This window comes from Pagrus major, chromosome 8 (genome assembly GCF_040436345.1).
Source record: "Pagrus major chromosome 8, Pma_NU_1.0".
Lineage (NCBI taxonomy): Eukaryota > Metazoa > Chordata > Actinopteri > Spariformes > Sparidae > Pagrus > Pagrus major.
The window spans coordinates 23,660,509-23,681,259 of NC_133222.1; the positions used below are offsets into that span (position 1 = coordinate 23,660,509).

At 39.5% G+C, this 20,751-nt stretch overlaps 1 protein-coding gene across 1 annotated transcript in view; it reads left to right on the forward strand.

Annotated features, from left to right (window-relative positions):
- Positions 1–20,751, forward strand: part of LOC141001168 (anoctamin-1-like) — an 88,460-nt gene that overhangs the window by 46,951 nt on the left and 20,758 nt on the right. The window contains exons 10-13 of the mRNA XM_073472156.1: positions 642–776; positions 6,257–6,417; positions 7,034–7,116; positions 16,404–16,478. Of these exons, the coding sequence (XP_073328257.1) occupies positions 642–776; positions 6,257–6,417; positions 7,034–7,116; positions 16,404–16,478 (454 nt within the window). The remainder of the gene's footprint in view (positions 1–641; positions 777–6,256; positions 6,418–7,033; positions 7,117–16,403; positions 16,479–20,751) is intronic.

Sequence of the window (20,751 nt, forward strand, 5' to 3'; positions counted from 1 at the left end):
ATCTTGCTCAAGGATACTTCGACGTGCAGGCAGGGAGCTGGGGAATCAAACCAGTGACCTTACTGAAAAGTAAAGTACATTTCCCCTCCAGCTCCAGTCAGCAGTCAACATTACAGAACAGAAACACCTGACAATGGAGCTCAGCTCCACGGATCACTGCTGCAGTCAGGTTGATAAACAGGAATGAAGATAAATCCACTTTTTAATCCCAAAAGTTAAAAAGTAATCAGTGAGCTCCCCTGTCGTCTTCTGATGTGAATCCAGATGTTTATTCCTCTAGAAGGTCTGGCTCTCCAACCGACTCATTCTTTCACAGCTGGCAGGCTCTGAGCAGTTAGTTAGCGACTATGCTATGTTATTTAGAGATACATGTCAATATTAAAAAGAAAAATCAATATTAAAAAAAATATCTAAAAATATATTACAGAGTCTCACCAATACCTTAAACACACGCCCCCACTGACACAATGTTTGAGCACAGGTCATTTTAAGACTGGTCTGAAACCCTGCTTACTTTTTACTCTAGGACTAACAAATCAGTCAGTCTAGACTACAGTGTCCTCATATCAATATGCCAGTTTTGTTTGACTTCCATTCTCTTTGTGTTTCCATTCCATTTCCATTCTTTTTGTGTTGTTTAGAAAGTACTTTGGTGAGAAGATTGGTCTGTACTTTGCCTGGTTGGGTCTGTACACCCAGATGCTGATTCCTGCTTCTCTAGTGGGAGTGATTGTCTTTCTCTATGGATGTGCAACAGTCGATGACAACATACCAAGGTAAACATACACACACAAACACACAGACACACACACACATATACATCACACACACACGCATGCACACAGACAAGAACAGACATAAAGGAAAGTCAGTAATTTCAAGTTAGCCCCAGAAAAGTTGTTGTTGTTGTTTGATGGATGCCTGGTAACTGACAGATGTTGCTGGTGGGCTTTCCAACTATTACATCTGTTTGCAGCTGAAGTTTTAAAAATATCTTAAAATTTAGGCTTGGGATGATAGGCTTATCTCTCCATTCACTATCACAATACTTAGATGCCAATTTGATTCAGAATCTCAATTCGAAACCAGTTAGGTTGTTGCAAGTCAAGTAATTGTTATGTGTGTGTGTATTAGTCAATTTAATGTTCAGATTAAAACATTGTCACACATTTTACATCAAACTGATTAAAGCGTCAATGGTCATGATAAAAGATAAAAAATACAATCAGCTTTTGGAAAACACCTCTTTAAAGTCTTTTAAAGAGCTCAGCCTTCAGAAACTGCTGGAAAACAGGGCTAGAAAATCATAGTGGATGAAGAAAAGAGGAACAACAAATCCAGAGAGAGGGAGACAAAGGAAATTGTTTGATGAACGAGTTGAGAAACTAGGACCTCCTCTCCGTTCTCTGCCTGCCTCTCATCATCCACAGGATATTATGACACATGCTGCTGGCTCACTTTGCACTCAATGCACACACACACACACACACACACATGCATGCACGCACACGCGTGCACACACACACACACACACACTCACACACACACACACATACCCTAGCCCACAAGCACACAGTTAGACAAACCAGACCTGCAGTCTGTCAGGTACAGAATGGTCAGTGTGTTGAGCAGTGTTCAGTGTCAGGAAGTCGACTGCTTCAATGAGACTGATGGACATCATTACAATGTCTTTATATTCTTTATTTCTTTTTCATCTCAAAATGCTTCTATTTATGTTTACACATAATGGATATTTGAGCTAACACACTGAACTAGCTGAATCCAACAATAAGCCTCTTTGCATTGTGCCTACTGTATGCATTCTGATTTGACAGATTTATATATGAACAAGCATGATTTCATAATTTTTTTTTAAAAAGATGGCACACACAACATTTAGGTCAACAGTAAACTTACAGTTTTTGCCTAATGCTTAAACACTAAAAGTGGTTGCTATGCCCAAAGCATCACAACCTCTAACTTTGCTGACCATGCCCTAAACAAAAGCACCAACCCTGCAAAGACAATATATGCTTTGCACTGTGTTTGAAATTCTCCAACACACTTCTTGCAAAACACTACACACTGTTTTTTACATAAGACACATTGTTCAAAAAGGAAATCTCATACAATCATTGGGAAAACACATCTATTTAAAATACAAAACACAACTACAATTGGAAAAGCACACAGACTCACACACATGAAAACATTTAAAATCTAATTGTAGACCAATCAGTCTAAGCCATAGCACTACAAATACACCTGATGTGAGCTCAGCTCCTTTGTGCCAACTTTGGAAACATGGAGGCAGAAAGAGGAAGAGGGAGAGTAAGAGCAGTAGCAGGACGAGGAAGAGGACGAAGAAGGGGAGCAGGCAACAGAAGGAGACAAATATCTGATGACATGAGGGCCACTTTGGTGGACCATGTAATAAATCATGGTCTTACAATGAGGGAGGCCGGGCAGAGAGTCCAGCCAAATCTAAGTCGCTACTCAGTTGCCTCAATTATTAGAACTTTCAGACTGGAAAACAGGCATGTTCTGAAGTTTCCACACTAAACTGTACCAAAGAAATTACAGTATTGCACACTGTTCAAACACACAGTACGATACATTGCTGTATTACTGAAGGTCTATGGGTTTAAAGTACAAAATGTACGATGTTTCATTTTCTACAGAACTGCCAGACGACCTGCACAGGGTGGAAGGCAGATTATGTTCAGAGATGAACAGGAGGTCCCCCCCCTTTTTTTACTTTTGCAAAAACCTGAAAAACAAAAGAAAATTCTGAAGCGTTTCCATTTTGTTTTCATGTGTCTAGATCAACTGTAGTGGATCAATCTTTCACAAAAACGAATCTGTATGAGTCTTTTAAAGTCAAAAACCATCCAAAGTACTGAATACAGCTGTGTTTTGCATAAAGCACATCTGTGTGTTGTTGCTGCTAGGAAAGAGTAATGTGTTTTTAACGTTTTGATGCTAAAAACAGTTTTGAAATGGGATTGTTAGGTTTTGTTTCAAGAGTTTCATTTTGCCGTATAAGTTAGGAGTTTATCTTCATGTGCTGTGTCTTACTCAGCCTGTGTGTTAAGTTATGACACAGTGAGCCAAAGTCTGCTACATGTGTGTAAGCATTCGGCAAAAACTGTAAGTAGTATAGAAATAAAATTCATCAGGAGAAACTGATACCAGTACTGACACCATATCCTACCAAGGTGAGGAATTACTGGGGAAATGGACCGCACACAAACAGGTCATGTTCAATTCATTGAATAAAGGTTAATCAGTGCCAGAAAAAAGTGGTCGATCAATATAAGCTTAAGTTTGTATCAATATGGCATTCAAGACATCCAAAAATCATTTAAATTTCACCATGGGTCCAAGAGATCTGTGATGTATTCAGTGCACCCACTGATAACAGAGGTTTGCCTCACTGCAGCATCTGGTCAATTCAGAGGTCTGTCTCTCTGTATTTTTTAAAATATGCAAATAATTATCTGGGGATACAAAAGTCCAGGGGTACAATCCCCAGGTGGCAAAGTCATACTCACAAACAATGAGGCAATTCATGCATGTGGTGTGTTTTCCAGTGATCACTGAGGTCATTTTGTGCTTGGACTCCAAAAATTGGCCAGTTGATTGGCAATTCCACACACTACTCAGGTAAATATAATGACACTCATTGACCTCAAGGTGACACTTTAATAGTAATCAAGTTGATATTTCTGCAATTATCTTGATAACGGCTTGGCCTTAAAATGGGATGTAAAACAGAAACTTTTTCCTGAAATGCTAAAGGCTTTTTTTAAACATCATCAATACATACTGAGTCGTCTTCAAAAGGCCAATGGATTTTGAGCCCAATTGCAGTCACCTTTGTGGTTTAATAATAATCTAAGGTAACTTCTGATTCTCTGGACTGGAAAACAAATAAAAAAAATTGTTTTGAAATTTCGAAAGAAAGTGTGACAAAGAAAAGCATCAGACTGTAGAGAGTTCAGTTGCGGGAGGTGTACAGATACATGCCATGGCCAAAAACAAGAAAGCACAAAGACTGTTTTTTTTCCTGTTGTCCTCCTGCTTCCACCATTGCTGAGCCAAGCTCAGTGTCTCTGCATGCAGAATTCAGCTGGATCCCTGTGCCCCACAGGACATGCTGCTGACCAACACCCAGCCAACCCTGAAAGAAAGAAACCTGCTCTAGGCTGTGCAACATCTGTATTGTAAGATGACAAAAGTTAGAAATGTAACAATCTCTGAATTCAACCAAAATCTGACCAATGCTGCCTGCCGACCTCACACCCAGCTATCTTTGGGTAGGAAAATATGTTATCATCCTGCTGAGCTCCTTGTAAAAAAAAATGACAGGGATTTTCCTTTAGTATTGCCAGGTGTATGCTGCCCTCTGCTGACCAACTGTGAGACTCAGTACACTTCATGACTTTGTTATGTGTTGTGATTCGATGCAACATGAAAATTGTTGCATGGAAAATTATGTCACAGTTAAAAATAATTCATTAATAAAGACAAGAAGTTAAATAATTGTTTTGTTTTTCATTAAATGCATACATGAAAAGAAAACTCATAATAAAAATAACATTTTTATTTCACTTTATTTCTTTGTTTGTTTTTTTTGTCAAGGCATTTTACAGTTTTTGCCGAATGCTTACACACATGTAGCAGATTTTGGCTCACTGTGTCATAACTTAACACACAGGCTGAGTAAGACACAGCACATGAAGATAAACTCCTAACTTATACGGCAAAATGAAACTCTTGAAACAAAACCTAACAATCCCATTTCAAAACTGTTTTTAGCATCAAAACGTTAAACACATGCACCTTTGAATTACTCTTTCCTAGCAGCAACAACACACAGATGTGCTTTATGCAAAACACAGCTGTATTCAGTACTTTGGATGGTTTTTGACTTTAAAAGACTCATACAGATTCGTTTTTGTGAAAGATTGATCCACTACAGTTGATCTAGACACAAACAAAATGTAAACGCTTCAGATTTTTTTTTTGTTTTTCAGGTTTTTGCAAAAGTAAAAAAAAGGAGGGGGGGTGGTTCCTCTCGAATGGAATTCTATACAGCTGCTTCAATTTCAAACACAGTGCAAAGCATATATTGTGTTTGCAGGGTTGGTGCTTTTGTTTAGGGCATGGTCACCAAAGTTAGAGGTTGTGATGCTTTGGGCATAGCAACCACTTTTAGTGTCTAATAGGGATGTCCTGATCCCGATTGCGGGATCGGGATCGGGGCCGATATGGGCATTTTTTCACTGATCGGGATCGGCAATTTTGAACGTGGACCCAAGCCCGATTATTTTTACGTTAACTGTCATCAACGGAGCACAATTTGTGGCAGAATGCAGTCGTGCTCGTAATGTTAGTCTGGAGAACCTGTGGATAAAATGTCTGCAGTGTGGAAATATTTCAAATTAGAAAGCGAAAGCGAAAGCAGTCCAACGGCAACACGTAACATCTGCAATACGACCGTTTCGTGAGCTGGTAACAAAAGAGCTGCATTTAATACTACAAATTTGATATGGCACATAAACAAAAATATTCAAGTTCACTCAAGCAATACAGGCAAAGGCACCGAAGCAACAAACACTCGTGGATACTTTCAAAAGGAAAGAGAAATATCCTCGAGTCAGCGACATGGCCACAAATATTACAGAGAAGGTCATTGAATTCATCGCTCTGGATAACCAGCCCACCTCTGTGGTAGAGGATCAGGGTTTAGTTACTGTTTACTTGTTGTTTTTGTAAAAAAAAAAAAAAAAAACTAATGAAAACCAATGTTGCAATAGGATATGCAGAATAAGAAAGAGCCATATGAAAGTATTTACTTTGTTTCAACAAAATAAAAAAAACTATTAAGAACAGCTTGGATGCAGGTGATTTTTTTCTTAATGCAGCTGTATTATCTAAGAAAATATTAGTTAGGGCTAAGTATCGGATCGGGACTTGGTATCGGCAGATACTAAATATTAAATGACTCAGATCGGGATCGGGGTAAAAAAAACCTGATCGGGACATCCCTAGTGTTTAAGCATTAGGCAAAAACTGTAAATCTTCCATAGATAGGAAGAGTCAACTGTATTATTTTTTTTAACTTCTGTGAAGTAAACAGCTGTGCAGTGGCTCCATTACCGTACGTGAAATTACAGACTTTCCTTTATGTCTGTTCTTGTCTGTGCGTGTGTGTGTGTGTGTGTGTGTGTGTGCCTGTCATGTTTTCCAGCATGGAGATCTGCCACCCAAAGAACAACATTACCATGTGTCCTCTGTGTGACAGAGTGTGCAGCTACTGGAAACTAAGTACTGCCTGTGGAACAGCCCGGGCCAGTCACCTGTTCGACAACCCGGCCACCGTTTTCTTTTCGATATTCATGGCTCTGTGGGGTGAGTGAACACATATCAGCTCACTCAAAACAAACAAGCAAACAAACAAAAACATTCATTTAGAAAGTCTACCTCACTATTTCTCTTTTTAGAGTCTGTATTTTGTGGTGCTATGAAATTGACTCATTATTGAAGGTTCTTGATTTTTTGATTTGGTTGTATCAATGGGTAGTCATCTACTCCTGAATGTTTTGTGGGTGAATTTTAATAGAGTTGCTTTGTCTTTGCTATTTGTCAATGATTTTGCCTTGATACATTCGAGATGATATGTATTTTTATTTTCTGCCAGAAGCTATGTGGGTTGGATCCATAGTCATGGTCCAGTTTCATGTACCTTAACAACTGTTTATTATATGTTCCTTACCCAATTTATCTTCAACATTTATCAACCATGTGTTTACCTACCCCACTATATCAGTGAGGCTGATAGACAGGGAATTACTGTTTACCTAAACAAATAGTCTTCCAACCATGTACCTATACAGAACACTCCTGGCCTTACTTAGCCACTGCACCTGGTCACTCAATTACAAAAAGATATTTAGTTGGAGCGTGCATGCTCAAATAAATTGAAGTGTCTGAGTATTTGTCTAATTGTATTCTCTCTGGTTTGAAGCTGCCATGTTCATGGAGCATTGGAAGAGGAGACAAATGAGACTGAACTATGAGTGGGACCTGACTGGGTTTGAAGATGAGGAGGTGAGTGGTGCCCGAATCAGCAGCAGACAACACTGAGAATGTATGAGTGTTATATATTATCATGACTCAGTCGATGCTAAGTTGTCCCTTGTTGATTTGTGCGAAGGTTAACAAGTTGGTGGTTATATCAATACATTTGAGTGGTTCATATGCATGTTATTCAAGTGTGCCAGAAATAGTGTCTTATTGCACTCCATGTGTATGGTGGCCCCTTGGAGTAAAAGCATGAATATGTAACTGATTTTTCAGCCACTTATGGGGCAGCAGAAAAATGTGAACGTAGCATTGACATATCATCATTATTTATGTTGGTATAGCAAACTTGTTGGCAAACAGTTGCTTATTTACACATCCAGCAGTTACGGAGCAAAATTATTATTCATAATTTCATTTGGAATTGCATTTCAGGCCTCACGGCAAACATATATCTAATATTCCGTCTCTTTAAGCTCTGGGTTTGGTCTCTACCAGAAATATCAGGCTCTTGGTCAGCTAGGTCTTTAACAACTTCAACAGTGTTTGTCAGTGGTTTGGTGCTGAGCAGGTATTGTACAGTAGGTTTTTAGAGCCGGTAGTGTTCAGTAGGTTTTAGAGCAGGTAGCGATCAGTAGATTTTTAGAACAGGTAGTGTTCAGTAGGTTTTAGAGCAGGTAGTGTTCAATAGGTTTTAGAGCAGGTAGTGTACAGTAGGTTTTTCCAGCAGGTAATGTACAGTAGGATTTTGAGCAGGTAGTGTTTAGTAGGTTTTTAGTGTTCAGTAGGTTTTTAGAGCAGGTAGTGATCAGAAGGTTTTTACAGCAGGTAGTGATCAGTAGGTTTTTAGAACAGGTAGTGTTCAATAGGTTTTAGAGCAGGTAGTGTACAGTAGGTTTTAAGAGCAGGTAGTGATCAGAATGTTTTTAGAGCAGGTACTGTTCAGTAGGTTTTTAAAGCAGGTAGTGGTCAGTAGGTTTTAGAACAGGTACTGTTCAGTAGGTTTTAGAGCAGGTAGTGTACAATAGGTTTTAGTGTTCAGTAGGTTTTTAGAGCAGGTAGTGTTCAGTAGGTTTTAGAGCAGGTAGTGATCAGTACGTTTTTAGAACAGGTAGTGTTCAATAGGTTTTAGAGCAGGTAGTGTACAGTAGGTTTTAAGAGCAGGTAGTGATAAGAATGTTTTTAGAGCAGGTAGTGTTCAGTAGGTTTTTAGAGCAGGTAGTGTTCGGTAGGTTTTTAGAGCAGATAATGTCCAGTAGAATTTTGAGCAGGTAGTGATTAGTAGGTTTTTAGTGTTCAGTACAGTTTTAGAGCAGGTAGCGTTCAGTAGGTTTTTAGAACAGGTAGTGATCAGTACGTTTTTAGAACAGGTAATGTTCAGTAGGTTTTTAGAGCAGGTAGTGATCAGTAGGTTTTTAGAACAGGTAGTGTTCAATAGGTTTTAGAGCAGGTAGTGTACAGTAGGTTTTAAGAGCAGGTAGTGATCAGAATGTTTTTAGAGCAGGTAGTGTTCAGTAGGTCTTAGAGCAGGTAGTGATCAGAATGTTTTTAGAGCAGGCAGTGTTCGGTAGGTTTTTAGAGCAGATAATGTCCAGTAGAATTTTGAGCAGGTAGTGTTTAGTAGGTTTTTAGTGTTCAGTAGAGTTTTAGAGCAGGTAGCGTTCAGTAGGTTTTAGAGCAGGTAGTGATCAAAAGGTTTTTAGAGCAGGTACTGTTCAGTAGGTTTTTAAAGCAGGTAGTGGTCAGTAGATTTTTAGAACAGGTACTGTTCAGTAGGTTTTAGAGCAGGTAGTGTACAATAGGTTTTTAGTGTTCAGTAGGTTTTTAGAGCAGGTAGTGTTCAGTAGGTTTTAGAGCAGGTAGTGTTCAGTAGGTTTTAGAGCAGGTATTGTACAGTAGGTTTTTAGAGCAGGTAGTGTTCGGTAGGTTTTTAGTGTTCAGTAGGTTTTAGAGCAGGTAGTGATCAAAAGGTTTTTAGAGCAGGTACTGTTCAGTAGGTTTTTAAAGCAGGTAGTGGTCAGTAGGTTTTTAGAACAGGTACTGTTCAGTAGGTTTTAGAGCAGGTAGTGTACAATAGGTTTTTAGTGTTCAGTAGGTTTTTAGAGCAGGTAGTGTTCAGTAGGTTTTAGAGCAGGTAGTGTTCAGTAGGTTTTAGAGCAGGTATTGTACAGTAGGTTTTTAGAGCAGGTCCTGTACAGTAGGTTTTTAGAGTAGGTAGTGTTTAGTAGGTTTTAGAGCAGGTATCGTACAGTAGGTTTTTAGTGTTCAGTAGGTTTTAGAGCAGTTAGCGTTCACTAGGTTTTTAGAACAGGTAGTGATCAGTACGTTTTTAGAACAGGTAGTGTTCAATAGGTTTTAGAGCAGGTAGTGTACAGTAGGTTTTAAGAGCAGGTAGTGATCAGAATGTTTTTAGAGCAGGTAGTGTTCAGTAGGTTTTTAGAGCAGGTAGTGTTCGGTAGGTTTTTAGAGCAGATAATGTCCAGTAGAATTTTGAGCAGGTAGTGATTAGTAGGTTTTTAGTGTTCAGTACAGTTAGTGATCAGAATGTTTTTAGAGCAGGTAGTGTTCAGTAGGTTTTTAGAGCAGGTAGTGTACAGTAGGATTTTGAGCAGGTAGTGTTTAGTAGGTTTTTAGTGTTCAGTAGGTTTTTAGAGCAGGTAGCTTTCAGTAGGATTTAGAGCAGGTAGTGATCAGAAGGTTTTTACAGCAGGTAGTGATCAGTAGGTTTTTAGAACAGGTAGTGTTCAATAGATTTTAGAGCAGGTAGTGTTTAGTAGGTTTTTAGTGTTCAGTAGGTTTTTAGAGCAGGTAGCGTTCAGTAGGATTTAGAGCAGGTAGTGGTCAGAAGTTTTTTACAGCAGGTAGTGATCAGTAGGTTTTTAGAACAGGTAGTGTACAGTTGGTTTTTAGAGCAGGTAGTGATCAGTAGATTTTTAGAGCAGGTTGTGTTCAGTGGTTTTTTAGAGCAGGTAGTGTTCAGTAGGTTTTAGAGCAGGTATTGTACAGTAGGTTTTTAGAGCAGGTAGTGTTCAGTAGGTTTTAGAGCAGGTATTGTACAGTAGGTTTTTAGTGTTCAGTAGGTTTTTTGGAGCAGGTTGTGTTCAGTAGGTTTTAGAGCAGGTAGCGTTCACTAGGTTTTTAGAACAGGTAGTGCTCAGTAGGTTTTAGAGCAGGTCCTGTACAGTAGGTTTTTAGAGCAGGTAGTGTTAAGTAGGTTTTAGAGCAGGTTGTTTTCAGTAGGTTTTTAGAGCAGGTAGTGTTCAGTAGGTTTTAGAGTAGGTATTGTACAGTAGGTTTCTAAAGCAGGTAATGTTCAGTAGGATTTTGAGCAGGTAGTGTTTAGTAGGTTGTTGGTGTTCAGTAGGTTTTTAGAGCAGGTAGCGTTCAGTAGGTTTTAGAGCAGGTAGTGATCAGAATGTTTTTAGAGCAGGTAGTGTTCAGTAAGTTTTTAGTGTTCAGTAGGTTTTTAGAGCAGGTAGCATTCAGTAGGTTTTAGAGCAGGTAGTGTTCTGTAGGTTTTTAGATGAGGTATTGTACAGTAGGTTTTTAGAGCAGGTAATGTACAGTAGGTTTTTAGAGCAGGTAGTGATCAGTAGGTTTTTAGAGCAGGTTGTGTTCAGTAGGTTTTAGAGCCGGTAGTGTTCAGTAGGTTTTTTAGAGCAGGTAGTGTTCAGTGGGTTTTTAGAGCAGGTAGTGTCCAGTAGGTTTTAGAGCAGGTAGTGTTCAGTAGGTCTTTAGAGAGGTAGTGTTCAGTAGGGTTTAGAGCAGGTAGTGTTCAGTAGGTTTTAGAGCAGGTAGTGTTCAGTAGGATTTAGAGCAGGTAGTGTACAGTAGGTTTTTATAGCAGGTAGTGTTCAGTAGGTTTTTAGTTTTCAGTAGGTTTTTAGAGCAGGTGGTGTCCCGTAGGTTTTAGAGCAGGTAGTGTTCAGTCGGTTTTAGAGCAGGTAGTGTTCAGTAGGTTTTTAGAGCAGGTAGTGTTCAGTAGGTTTTAGAGCAGGTAGTGTTCAGTAGGTTTTTAGAGAGGTAGTGTTCAGTAGGTTTTAGAGCAGGTAGTGTTCAGTAGGTTTTAAAGCAGGTAGTGTTCAGTAGGATTTAGAGCAGGTAGTGTACAGTAGGTTTTTATAGCAGGTAGTGTTCAGTAGGTTTTTAGTTTTCAGTAGGTTTTTAGAGCAGGTGGTGTCCCGTAGGTTTTAGAGCAGGTAGTGTTCAGTCGGTTTTAGAGCAGGTAGTGTTCAGTAGGTTTTTAGAGCAGGTAGTGTTCAGTAGGTTTTAGAGCAGGTAGTGTTCAGTAGGTTTTTAGAGAGGTAGTGTTCAGTAGGTTTTAGAGCAGGTAGTGTTCAGTAGGTTTTAAAGCAGGTAGTGTTCAGTAGGATTTAGAGCAGGTAGTGTACCGTAGGTTTTTAGAGCAGGTAGAGTTCAGTAGGTTTTTGGTTTTCAGTAGGTTTTTAGAGCAGGTAGTGTTCAGTAGGTTTTAAGAGCAGGTAGTGTACAGTTGTTTTTTTAGAGCTGTTCCACTGAAAACATGTACCTGCTGTGGCTGAGAATGATGGTATGAGAGCACTGAGCATCAGTTGTCTGAGTGAAGAGTTTCTTTAGCAGTAAGCTTGATAAAGATTAGCTATCTATAAGAGTTAGTTCTTAAATAAATCCATGGCATGATCTCATCTAGCAGCCTCCCTGTCTCTTTGTCAGTGAAAGAGCTTATCATTCCCCCTTGTGGCCTGGAGCACCTCAGCTTTATAAAAAGTTCCTATACCAAGGCCAAGCAGGTATTTATGATATGGGATACTTAAAAAAATGCAGGTTTTCGTACCAAATACTTTATCTTATATAGATAGTAATGTAAGGCTTACGTAAGACTTACCATGTGCAATTAGTTTCCAATTGTACTCCTTTTTCTTCCTGCATATAAAGATGCTGTCATTATGTAATTTTGATCATTACTTTGTAAATATATTTGGAATAAATGCTAATTTACTTCTGAAGTTAGAAGCTAGACAAAAAATATATCCAGTGTATCCTCAGGGTGGTGCGCAGTTTCAGTGTGAAAATAAAGTGAAAATAAATGACTGCATTTTTATGCAATAGACTTGAACAATATGAATTTACCTGTAATCTCATAAATGTTCACTCATGTTACTTAAATACAAATGTTCATCTTTTTGTTCTTACCTGACATAAGTTAACTTTTCATTTAACTTCTGTTAAAATAACAGTGTTTTTCCTTAACTCTGCTGTTATCTATTAATTGAATGGTTCAAATTCCCAGAGCAGTATCGTGGTGTCAGAGTTGAATCTTATAATCCAGAATGTAGCATCTACTGTATATATCAACTGTTAGGGTTAGGGTAAGGGTTAGTACATTAATAATACTACATCTGTTGTGCTCCACTGCTTCATGACATTCAGTGGTCCTAACCTGGGCATTTACAACAGACTGTTTGGGGAATTATTTTACCATTCATCTTTGTTTTCATCTCCAACCCCAAACTGTCTGATTGACTGATAGTCTTTCTGTTGTATGAGCATAGCAAATACAGGTTCTCTTTAATGTAAACCTTTGTATAATCACCTGCAGGTCTGTGGTGTGGATTTTACACCTGAATAGTCATCTGTAAAACCCTTAAAACAAGTACCAAACCAGGTCACCAGAATACAAGAAATGTTTTCAGCTACCATAAAAGCCTTCCTACTGACTTTATTTGATTGTGTTCAAAGACAATATTGAATTCTTCTTCAATACATGTGATGAAATTAATGTAATGATCTGAGTTGAGTTTATCCTGGCTGTTTTTACTGACACTACCCACTAACCCCCCACATCCTTGTCCCCTCTCCTCTCTCCCTTTCTCTCTGGGTTTATTCGTCACAGGAAGCTCTCAAGGTTTGGATTAATTCCTTTTACTAGATCGGCTCCTCTCTTTTCCCTCTGTAGCCTTTCTGCTGCTGCCGACCTTTGATCACAATACACCACACAAGAAGTGCCTGCAAATGTGTTCTACATACATTGTGTATAACATGACTAAAGTTTTCTCCATCAGTATACTTTATAGTTGCTTCTCTCTGAAAAATGTCTTGATGTTGGCATTAGAAGTCCAGTTAGGTCAGATAGTAGCAGAATTGCTTCAGTCAAAAAAAAAATCTAAATCATTTGATAAAACAAAGTCACCTTCAGAGCACAATGAGGACAAGTGATAACTATTCGAGCTCAGTGGCAGGGACACAAGTCCAGCCTCAACCATTACCAAAGAACTGAGTCAGAATCAAACCCAGACCTTTAATATATAATATAAATCTGTTCCAAACAGAATTTAGGCCACTACTTCAAAAACACTTCCACACTTTCCAAAGACCTCACAATGGAGCATACTCATACGGTCAGTGGTCAACATTTAGGGTCGGTCAACATTTAAGGAGCACTTTGTAAGATATGGCCAGAGTCTTAGTTTAAAACAAACAAAAAATTAACTAACATTGTTAACAGAGTGTGAAGAAGAGAGTCTCTACTGAATTTAGCATGCTAACCAGCAAGTCCCAGCCCGTCCTGGCTCATAATACTACTTTGTAACTTATGAGGTGATAGTCTGATGGCTACCGTAGTTTCAGCTGGGAGATGTAAAAATGGCGAGTTGGCAACTTAGTCTATTAGGTAAGCAAAATAAATCACTAAAGAAGATATTTTGTACATCTATTTTCCTTACTAAACAGAAAAATACAACCGTTCACTGTCTCAATTACTCTTCATGGGTATTTCCTCCACCAATGCGTCGGAAAGAGTGTGAATCAACTGTGGACATAGGTAAAAGGGTCATGTCAGTTAGGTTGAAAGTGTAGTGCTGCTTGCACAAAGTTTGCAACAGACTACAATGTGCAATGTTCTGACTCAAACAAATTTTTTTTAAAAAGACGTCACCTCCAGTTGAACGTATACCTCTCTCCAACATCCTCCATCCTTTGTTCAGCTTTTTGGCTAGCAGCCGGCGTGAGCTGCACTGCGCTGCAGCACTTACATGTCATTGTCAGACAGCCTACCTAAGACAAAAAACAAAATGCATTATGGCAACACTGTAACGCAACATTACTTAGTATTATAACTGTAATATAATTACTGATTTGGAATAATGTTACAGTAAGAGTGTCACACTGATCAATGCCCAGCACTGCTTACCGTACATTCTTCTTTTTTCAACATTCTTCAACATCTGATTATCTAGGAAATTTGTATGCATGGCTTTTGTACTTTTGTTCTCATTTTTATATATCTGTCTTTGTGATAGGGTATTATATAATCTTATAAAGGAAAGTTTTTATATGGAATCCTAAAACATATACTACTTGAATAATAAATAACAATACGCAAGTTGTCTGTAGCATTCTGTTTGCTCACACACACATAAACCATGCATACACTATAATTACAGTCATGAGCACAAGAAGAACATGTAGTGAAGATTAGTGTATGTGATGCCCATGGCAGTAGCCAGTCCAAATTCTCCCAATTTTATAAGCACATTTTTTGAAACACTATCCAGCTGCGGGTGTGAGTGATCACACTACAGAATAAAGGGCTTTGTGTTTGCCTCATATAAACGTTACTAGTGGACCAACCAAACATTATATTCAAGCACACACCAGGATATGTTGGACACAATTTTGTTAACATTTACATACAAACACCACGGAGCGAACTATGCGTCACATGTTGCTTGATCAGATTTGCCCTCACTTTGCTAGCTTGATCACTGTTGCTTCTCCCTCTGACAGTCACAATGAATGGAACCTGCGATGGATGCAAAAAAAAAACATTCACTTCTACAGTAGATAGTTAAAAAGACAATAAGACAAATAGGATCACTTTAAAATATATTTTTGTCCAATACAACAACAAACAAACTACACAATCAAAAGTTGCCATAAGGTGGAATCAACACACTCACATTTTTTACTCATTCATGTCAGAAATTTTGCAAACATATGAATATTCAACCACCTGATTTTTAATTAATTTATTAGTAATAATTTTTAATGAAAAGAATATAATGGGTTGCCTTACTGTGTATCTGATGTCGTCGTGTTGGTGTTGTTCCTAGAACATCATGACTAATGTTGTTACAGGAGCATCATTTCTACTTACAAATCACAGATGAAAACCATATCTGGAGCAAGCTGTGGCTGAGTAGGTTACGTATAAGCCTCTCACTCAGGAGATTGAGGTTTGAATACTGTTTGGAACATCAGTTCGTTTATTATTTTCCATTTTTCCGCAGTTTTCTGTCGCTGCTTGAATTAGTTTAAGCAACAAAAATACAAGTTACAAGGTAAATACTTAGTTGAATTTAGGAACACATATTCTGGGTTCAAATATACCCTTTCACGTCATGAAACATGTGTCTAACAGGGTAACTTCTCCCATGTACATATTTTCCTGTCTTTTTCCCAAATCACAAGGCTGTGACATTACAAAAACATGATTGCTCAGTTGCGGTTACCGTCCTGGAGCAACATTAATTGTGATGTTTAGAGAACACTTACACAGCATTTTCAGATTGTGTATTTCATTACATTGACAGAAAGTCATATTCCCAGGTTTCATTTGCTGCAGCTGCTGTAGCTGCTATCAGCCATGACCATTTAATATATATCCTCTCTTTCAGTGCTGTGCTTATTTCCTGACTGTTCACCTCAAGCTTCTTTCCTTCTGTTCACTTTTATTCTAGCTGTGAGTGTTCACTTCACTGTCTTATATTATGTGTCCTTTCTAATATGTTTTATATTAAAACACCTCCAATGATTCATGTGGTGAGTATGACTGGAAACTACTGTTGTGATCATTAAATGGCAAGTCAGCCAAGAGAAAACAAGTGGCACCCGTCAGGGGTGTGTGGGGGAGCGAAGAGGTTGATTGGAAGTGGACTGAGATCTTTCTCTCTTTCTCTCTCATATTACTATATCAATATTAAGTAAACCTGTGAGCACGTATACAAAGTCCAAGCCCTCAACATAACTCGGAACTAAAGGTGCAGCGTCTCAGGGCACACAGGAGGACAAGGCCACCGCTGAATAGTGAATAGTTTGAGACACTATGATGAAGGGTTTACTCACTTTCATTCTTTTGTCCTGCAGTTAAGTTTTTTTTTTTTTGTAGGCCACATTAGTGTGATGTGATAAGTGCATTTTATTGAAATTTTATTAAAACAGCTCTTGGACAGACCAGTCTTTTCTACCACGGACACATATCATGGTAATTCCACTTTAACTGCTCCTCTATATGTTTCACTGTGTGTGTGTCATTTCTGTTCATGTCACCATCACAGGACCACCCCAGGGCCGAATATGAATTCAGGGTCATGCAAAAATCTCTGAGAAAAGATCGCAAATCACAGCACAAGGTAATTATATGGTAGGCCTTACATATTTGCATCTTTCAGGCGTATGTGTCAATTCATATTTTTGTATTAGAGCACTTTTTTTAAGGGTTGTTGGTGCACCTTATTTCACCATCTGCTTCAAACTCAAGGAATGTCTTTGTGCCTTATTCTGCCCATTTGCTTACATATAATTATCAACTTTGATTTGCAATTTACATATATTGTACAAACAAAATACTGTGGGCTCGATCTTATGCTCGGTGCCCTTGGGTGTGTTGGTCTTAAAATGAGGTGTGGTCAGGTGCACTGATGGTAGATCGCTATCTTGAGGCAGTGGAAAGCGACTGCACCATAGACCAACAAAAAGCTGGTCTGAAGTCAAAAGCGCAGTCCTGCTATTTAAAGAGTACATTGTTCATACAGTAAGATGTGCCTACACCATGCATACACTCTGATTTTATGATTTGAGAGGCTGCTTTTGAGTCATTTAAAACATTTACATGCACACATTTATGTCACTGTGACAAATATCCTGGCATAATTTAATCAGCAAAACTAAAAGCTGTAGTTCTAAACTCTCCAAAGGAAACGGAGTTAAACTTTTATCTTCTGAAATAAATATGTTTCGACAGGATCTCAGTGTTTATCAGGACAGCTGCCCCATTCCAAACTTTTACTGTGTGAATCTGGACTGTGTGTGAGCTTTTGATGTGTAGAAGAACACAGAACAGTAATTAACATGAAATACTAACCGATCCTGTCGGCAAGTAAGGAGTTATAAACAAAGAAGTTTATCAGCTGTTCCTCATGCATGTGCACATGCATGTTAAAGGAGCAGTAGTCAACTGTTCAGTGTTTTAAAACATTTTTTAATCACTTTTTAATGCAAATGAGTGAAGAGGCTGTTAAATAAGTAAAACAATGAGACATTCCTCTTCTTAGTCTGTTGCCTCTATCAGCCTGTGGCCAGCTCATCTTGAGAGGTGCCTCGGGTAGCACATTCCCGGAAAATGCATGCTCGCTCCCTCCCTTTCTCAGCTAGCTCCTAGCTAGCAACAGAGTGTCGCAAAAGCTCAGGAATGGAGTCCAACAACAAGCGACCAGCATCCTCCACGACACACACCCAACACAGACTGCTTTAAGCACAAAACAAGTGTTGACAGATGGGGAACTGGTGGTATGCACAGTAAAGATACTGTCTATTGTAAGGGTGCTGCATAGTCCTCACAACGGGAATCCTGAAATAAAAACAGTGACAGTGTATACAATGTTTTATTGTGATACATTCCATATTTGATGTAGGTTGATTGACAGTAACAGTAAAATAAACATTGTAAGTATATTTATAGGTTACAACAAAGTAAATTACTATTACTAAAGAAATAATGAATACATGGCTATGATACAGCATGTTTCTCAGAACCTGTAACTCTGTCATTACCTGCATAGGTTGTAAAGCCAACTGAGACAACTTGTTTTGTGAATTTGGGCTATATGACTAACATTTGATTGACTGACTGTTATAACTGATGTCAGTTCAGGATTGTCTTTGTCTCAACAAACTTCAAGACCAATTCAGTACAGTTAGTTGAAAATGAGTCTATTGTATTACACTGAAAGATTAGCGCAATTATTCAGCTAAATGAGCATTGTAATTGAAACTCGTGTCAATAAAGAAGTGTGGCAACTCTATAATTAGGTGATAATATGGCATCTAACTAGTTCAATAAAAATAAGCAATAGAATGCAGCAAATTCAGCTGTGCGGACACTGCTGATGTTCACGCTGAAAGCTAGACGAAACAGCCATTGATAAAGCTGACTAACTACTAAGTTAGCAAGCCAACGCCGACCTCTTATATGAATGTACAGTATCCTGCAACAAGTGATTAGTTCAAATTAAACAACCTTACGTTATATAACATTATACCTACGTTATATTGTGCTAGCTAACAAGCTAATAATGATGTTTCTGTTTATTAATACAATTTCTAATAAATATAACGTTTGTCAAATGTGTGACTTTACTTATCTCTTCTATCAACATGACACTGGTCAATCTCATGTGGTGCCATCATTGTTTGTGCTTTGTTTGAGCGAACAGCAGAATGCTGACTGCACGTCACTTAACTGCCGCAAGGATCGCTGAAGAGAACCATTTTTTTAATCTTATCTAATGTCCCTTTAATGTAGAGATGCCTATATCTATAAAAAATAAATAAATAAAAATAAAAATATGGAAATGGCAAGAGGTCCCCCATGTGCAGTGGGCATGATGACTGTGTGTCTTGCCTTGACCACAGCCACGGCTTAACAGCCTGTGAGGACCCTGCCACCTGCATACATTGCTTTATCATGCCAGAAAAGTCATATCAGGGAGGTAAGGTAAGGTAAGGTGCCCTCTTTTTTAAAGAAAAAAGGCATGCCATTTCCAGAGCAGAGCTATAGGAGGTAAGCTCACAGTGTAGTTCAGGCCATACCCCTGTCCACGTCCCCACCCCTCCATCCACCAGGCTGAGCAGGACAGGGATGGCTGCAGGGCCTTACCTCCTGCCCGCAGATATAGGAGCGGAGGAGGAAGAGGAAGTAGATGTTGAATAATTATTTCCAGACACAAGAGGAAAGCCTCCTCTTTAGTCAGCCACAGGCAGATCCAGAGGAGGAAGGTGATAAGCGCACCGCACAATTGGGCCACCTCACTATGTTTCTGGTGGAAAGGGCTTCTAAGGCCCTTGGCATTGATCCCTAATAATGGATGCCTTGTTGGCTAGGATGCACAGAGCCATGGCTGTCCAGGTGCAACTAGCCAATTAACACAGGGGCTATCCTCGCATTATATCAGTAGCATCTTACACCGGATTTAGGGGGAGATTACAGCCCTCAGCTGATGCTGGAGCTAAAGCAAATTGCTTATGTGCTCCCTAGGCTGATAAAGGAGCAGGCAGAGGCGACTGGGAAAGCTATGGCTGCACTGTGGTTGGTGAGGCACCATTTGTGGTTGTCCCAATCCAGACTGCAGCAGGAGGACTGAACCCGTTTGATGAAGCTCCCTGTAGAGCCATCAGCCATGTTTGGCCAGGGGGCTAGTGTGTTACTGCAGTGAGCTCAAGAGACCTGCCGTTGTGCATGGGAAATGTCTGGTACTTTTGTCTGCCACCGGGGTGGACGCAGATCAGCGACCCCTCAGGCTAATAGTCCTGAGGTTCTATTTGGAGGCCTCAAGGCAGGGCGGTCGGAGACAGGCAGGCCTCCATGGTGGCATATATAATAATAATAATATATAATAAACTTTATTTATATAGTACATTTTAAAAACAGTTAACAAAGTGCTTTGACTAAACAAAGCAAAATTGCAGAGGACAAATGAAATAAATGGCATTTATAGTTAAACAATTTGAAACAAATAACTGAGGAACAGAAGTAATGATAAAAATGAATAAAATAAGAAAAATAAAGAAATGGAAATAAATCAAATAGGTAAAATAAACAAAACAAATAAATTAATATAATAAACTCAAAAGGTAGGAGCAAAAGCAAAAGGACGGCATCACATAAAGGCATGTCTATAAAAATAGGTTTTAAGAAGTCATTTAAAAGAGGTTACCGATCCTGCAAGCCTTATCTCCTCAGGCAGGGCGTTCCAAAGCCAAGGGGCCCTGATGGCGAAGGCACAATCACCTTTGGTTTTCAGCCTCGACTTTGGAACGGTTAGAAGGGCCCCGCCCAAGGATCTAAGGCTGCGAGCTGGCTCGTAGAGAATTAAGATGGCATGGCTTGCGACCGAGGTTCCCGGCAGCCACCACCTTCCTCCTGATGCCAGAGAGAACCCAGCCGTCCTCTGCATCACCTCAGCCCGTAACATGGCCTTGGCAGCCCCAGGTGCAGACCTCTGGGTGATTTCAACCATGACCAACTCACCCTTCAGAAGATTCTGCCACACCTGCAAGGTCGCAATGTGCTGCTGAGGACAGACAGCATGGTTGCGGTATCTTACATCAACAGGCAGGGAGGCCTTCGACCTTTGCAGCTTGACACATGAGCTGTGGCTGTGGGCGTCTCTACGCCTTTTATCCCTCAAGGCAGTACAGGTGCCTGGGCAAGAGAATCAGGCAGCGGACTGCCTGTCCAGAGGGGGTCTGAGCCCAGGAGAATGGAGGCTCCACTCAGATGTGGTTGCAGAAATCTGGCAACAGTCAGTTTGGGAGAGTGGTTGCAGAAATGTTTCTCCCTGGGGAGAGACGACTCACCCCTCGGAATCGACGCCTTGGCCCATCATTGGCACACCTGCAGAGGAT